Below are 3,902 nucleotides of genomic sequence, written 5' to 3' on the forward strand. Positions count from 1 at the left end.
ATGGACCAGCACTTTTGTCCATACAGTGGCTGCTGGTGGAGGAGCATGTGACCAGACCTGTCCATCAGCCTCCTCCAGTAAAAAAAAAAAAAAAAAAAAAGCAGCTTTGCGATATGAGCTGTGTTACAATTGGAGGAGGCTGATGGACAGGTTTGACCCCATCCTTCTACGCCAGAAGCCATTGTATAGACAGAAGTGCTGGTCAGTCCAACCCCTTTAACTCAAGTGAGGGTAGACCATCACAAAGGTTACTTGTTATCTTGTCTACAAGGCTAACTCATGCAGTTGGGACTTCCTCAGCTCACCTATGGAGATGTTGCAGAATAGTGGTTTTCCTGCATTCACTCTGTATTACTGTAATGGTGGGATTTTCACTAAATATAGACTCGCTGTTGGCTGAGAGGAATATGAACATTGCTGTGTGTTTTAGGATGGTGGAAGTAATGACATGCTTTACGTCATGTGGAATATGTACAGGTCACTTATGGGAGTGTTATGGCACCAGTGTTGGTAAACTTGCATTGTAGAAGCAGAAATCCAGTCATGTGTGAATAAAAATATTAAGACCCGATATCAAGGTAAATAAATGTCCCCACAGGCACACGCATAGTTTGCCCCTCATTATGGGTGAACCGCTGTTGTAGGCATGCTATTACAGTGCATTTAGTTTGTTGAACATTTTCAGATCCATTATTTTTTATTTTTTTATAATCTCGGTTGAAAGAATATGCAGTGGATGTATGCTAGTTTTGCAGTATGAGGTGTAGTTGTAGTTTTTAACTTTACATAAAAAATAAAATCAGTTTGTAAGCGAACGTAAAGTTCTTAACTCCAAAATATATAAATTACCAAACAGAAAAAAAATATATCCAAATTAGAAAGTTAGTGGCAATCATGTTTTTAAATGCATGCTTTAATTTCAATATTTTGTTATTCCATGCATGGGTATATGTTTTGTTTTCTTTTTTTTTTGTTGATTGTTGAACTTCTAATACTTTAATCTTTTCAATTAATTTATTTTATTTATTTTTTTTCTTTGAATACATTCTGTGTCTAACTGATGCCTTTTGTTACCTGACTAGCAGGGAAAAGGGGTCGAGGCCGGTCCTGACCTGTTACAATGAAGACTGACTTGCTATGTGGGATTACACCAGAAGCTTGCAGTGGAGTACTGGTAAGGAAATGAAGAAACCTTTAAAATATCCGAGATGTATAGGAACATTTTGTCACAGAAGACTTTCAAGCAAAAATCATGGATTCTGATATTGGACTTTCAAACTAATATGTGGACTTTGAATTCCTTTTAACATTTTTTGCAGTGCAAGTTATTAAATTTAAGTTACCCTAAATCTTCAAATGTGTTGAACAGAGTTGCTTCATGGCCGAAGGCATGGTATATTGATAAAAGTCTATTTTATAAGCAAGGATAGAAATCTGCAGACGGTAGATTTTCAGTTTTCTTAATAGTGGTTCCAATGGTGTTTACTTTGCCATTTTTAAGCAAGTAGTCCGTTCTGCTTGCTTTGACCATTTTTGATCTGAGCATCTTAATCAACATTTGATTGTTTCTAAGCCTGCAGGAATCCTGCCTTAAGCTTCAATGGTTGCAGCTGTAGGACTACTGTCCAGTGTTAAGGTTACATTGCGACCCAGACCCTGCAGTTTTAGGGCTGATGTACTGCAGCTATGCAGGTATTTAAAGCTGATGTTTAATGGAACTTCTTAATTAAAAATGGCATAGTAACTTTACACTTAGATTTTAAAAGGTTTAAGATGTCTGTTTTGTTCTTCTTTGATATAAAAAAAAAAAATGCTTAAATGGTGTGGGAAGCAAGGTTCACTACTTATGTCTGTATATCACCATTGGTACCCATTTCATTTTTTTATCACTTATGTTTTTGCTCCCAAAGGTTTATAATGAATGTGCCACATGACTTGTGTTGAGATAGTGAAGTTTCGGGTGTAATCATCAAAGCCGGTTAGTCAGGCATTCCAGATAGTGGTTCTTTTCAGAACCTTTTTAAAGGGTTGGTTAACTACCTCAGTAGCAGAGGATTGAACTATACCCTGTGTACTGTATATAGAAAATCTTTGTTGATGAAAGTTAGACTTGTTCCATGTGCCATGATGAAGTCTTTTCTAAATGTACCAAATGTAACCTATGGCCTTTAGTGTTAAAGGTGTTTGAGACTTCATCATGAGCCCCACAACAAGCCCGGCTTTTGTCGTATTTTGTGGCTGAAAAAGCAGCCTTTGCTCTTTCAGATATATTGTAGTTATTTGGATGTAAAATAGTTTAGCGAGATGTTACTTTTTCTAAGACATCAAATGTTCCCAAAAAGTACATCGGCAACTTATTCTAAACACTGCAGTGTCCCTTTTTGGTCAGTCAGGCGTTGACTGCATATGCCTTTGACCCTGACTTTATTTTTTTTTTTTCCTGTCTGGAAAATATTTAATATAAATTTCTTAAACGAATTCGAGAAAGCATATTGGCTGTGACAATGTCTGGCTAGCAAAATGCAGTAGTTATATTCATGCACTCCCTTACTTTTTGCAGGAAATTTTCAGGCAAGTCATTTATTTCTCTGAATATAGGCCATGGAAATTGTGCTGTACAGCTATTCCTGTAGCCTTTTTTTTTTTTTTTTTTTTCTTTTTAATAAATATAAACTAACTTAAGCACCTTGATAAGGGGAAACATGGTGAATACATCTTTTAATGGAGCACAGTTTCCACTGTTTGAAAACACTTTGCCTCTAAAGGGACACTGCAGGTAAACTACATATTCATTAGGCACCGAAATAGTTGATCAATCCTGTTACCCAATAGCAGTTTCTTATTTCCCCAGCAAATGAAATTTTTTAAGCAGCATAAATAGATCTGTCATCTGTTCAAAATGCTCATGACAACAATCATTTTTTTGCATTCCTGCAAATAAAATTGTTTTATACTGTAAGCTGGAGGTGAGTGTAACTTATTTTTGTAATAAAAGTTTTTATTTTTTTTGTGTCATTAATATGTGTATGTTACTCCAGAGATTATTTTGCTTTAGTCTCACTGCAGTATGTTTACCTGTACTGTTTTGTCTTTTTTTATTTTTTTTAAATCATAGTGGTTGCCAGTTAGTCTGCAAAAGTAAATCTGTTAAAGCTCCTTCTCACTTGCATGAAATACGGCCGAGTCTCGCAGGTTAAAACCTGGCTCTGCCGCCGGCAATCGCAATACATGGAGCTGCATGCTCCTCTCTGGAGTGCTGGGGCTGGGGGCAGTGCAGGGTTTTAACCTGCGAGACTCGGCCATATTTCACGCAAGTGAGAAGGAGCCCTTAGGCCAAACAACTGAATACAATGGCTAGGAAACAGCTGCAATGTTCAATTCACCTGGTTGCAGAACATTCTATACATAAAACATTTAAAAATACAATGTAATAAAAAAAAAAAATTATATATAATTTTTTTTTTTTTGTCAAGGTCATATACCCATATACAGAAGCCTTTCTTTAAATAACCTTGTATGAGGTAAAAACATATGCCGCCTCATACCAGTGGGTATTTGTTTCCTTGAGGTACAAACCATTTGAGAAGATGTATGTCTGCTCTATTTTCCCTTTTTTAAGCTACAATCTAAGGTGGATCAAGCCAGGAAGAAATAAAAAAAAAAAAATGCTTTACACATCAGGGAACTGCTAGATTAGGATGGAGAGAATTTATCCCTCTCCGACCCTTGAACTTTACAAATTACAGTTTTTGATGGAGATATCTTTTTATATTTAATACAATAAAGTATTAAACTTTCAGGTTCTAAAATCGCTCACTTTTGTGATTCTCTAGTATATACTAGTTGTGTGGTGTATTTGATGTCAAAGCATGTGTTTGATGTCCGTCTTAATACTGCCACAG

The 3,902-nt window shown here is 36.1% G+C and overlaps 1 protein-coding gene across 6 annotated transcripts in view; it reads left to right on the forward strand.

Moving 5' to 3' along the window:
- The window catches only part of SYNCRIP (synaptotagmin binding cytoplasmic RNA interacting protein), a 99,023-nt gene extending 96,004 nt beyond the window's left edge, over window positions 1-3,019 (forward strand). For 4 of the 6 annotated variants that reach the window (XM_077289774.1, XM_077289776.1, XM_077289773.1 and 1 more), the window contains one exon: window positions 1,083-3,019. In XM_077289774.1, coding sequence (XP_077145889.1) covers window positions 1,083-1,111 — 29 coding nt within the window. In that variant the 3' untranslated portion in view covers window positions 1,112-3,019. The remainder of the gene's footprint in view (window positions 1-1,082) is intronic. The other 2 variants (XM_077289777.1, XM_077289775.1) reach the window with 1 other exon arrangement.
- The last annotated feature ends 883 nt before the right edge of the window (window positions 3,020-3,902 follow it).

Source organism: Ranitomeya variabilis, chromosome 2 (assembly GCF_051348905.1).
Source record: "Ranitomeya variabilis isolate aRanVar5 chromosome 2, aRanVar5.hap1, whole genome shotgun sequence".
In the NCBI taxonomy this organism is placed as follows: Eukaryota; Metazoa; Chordata; class Amphibia; order Anura; family Dendrobatidae; genus Ranitomeya; species Ranitomeya variabilis.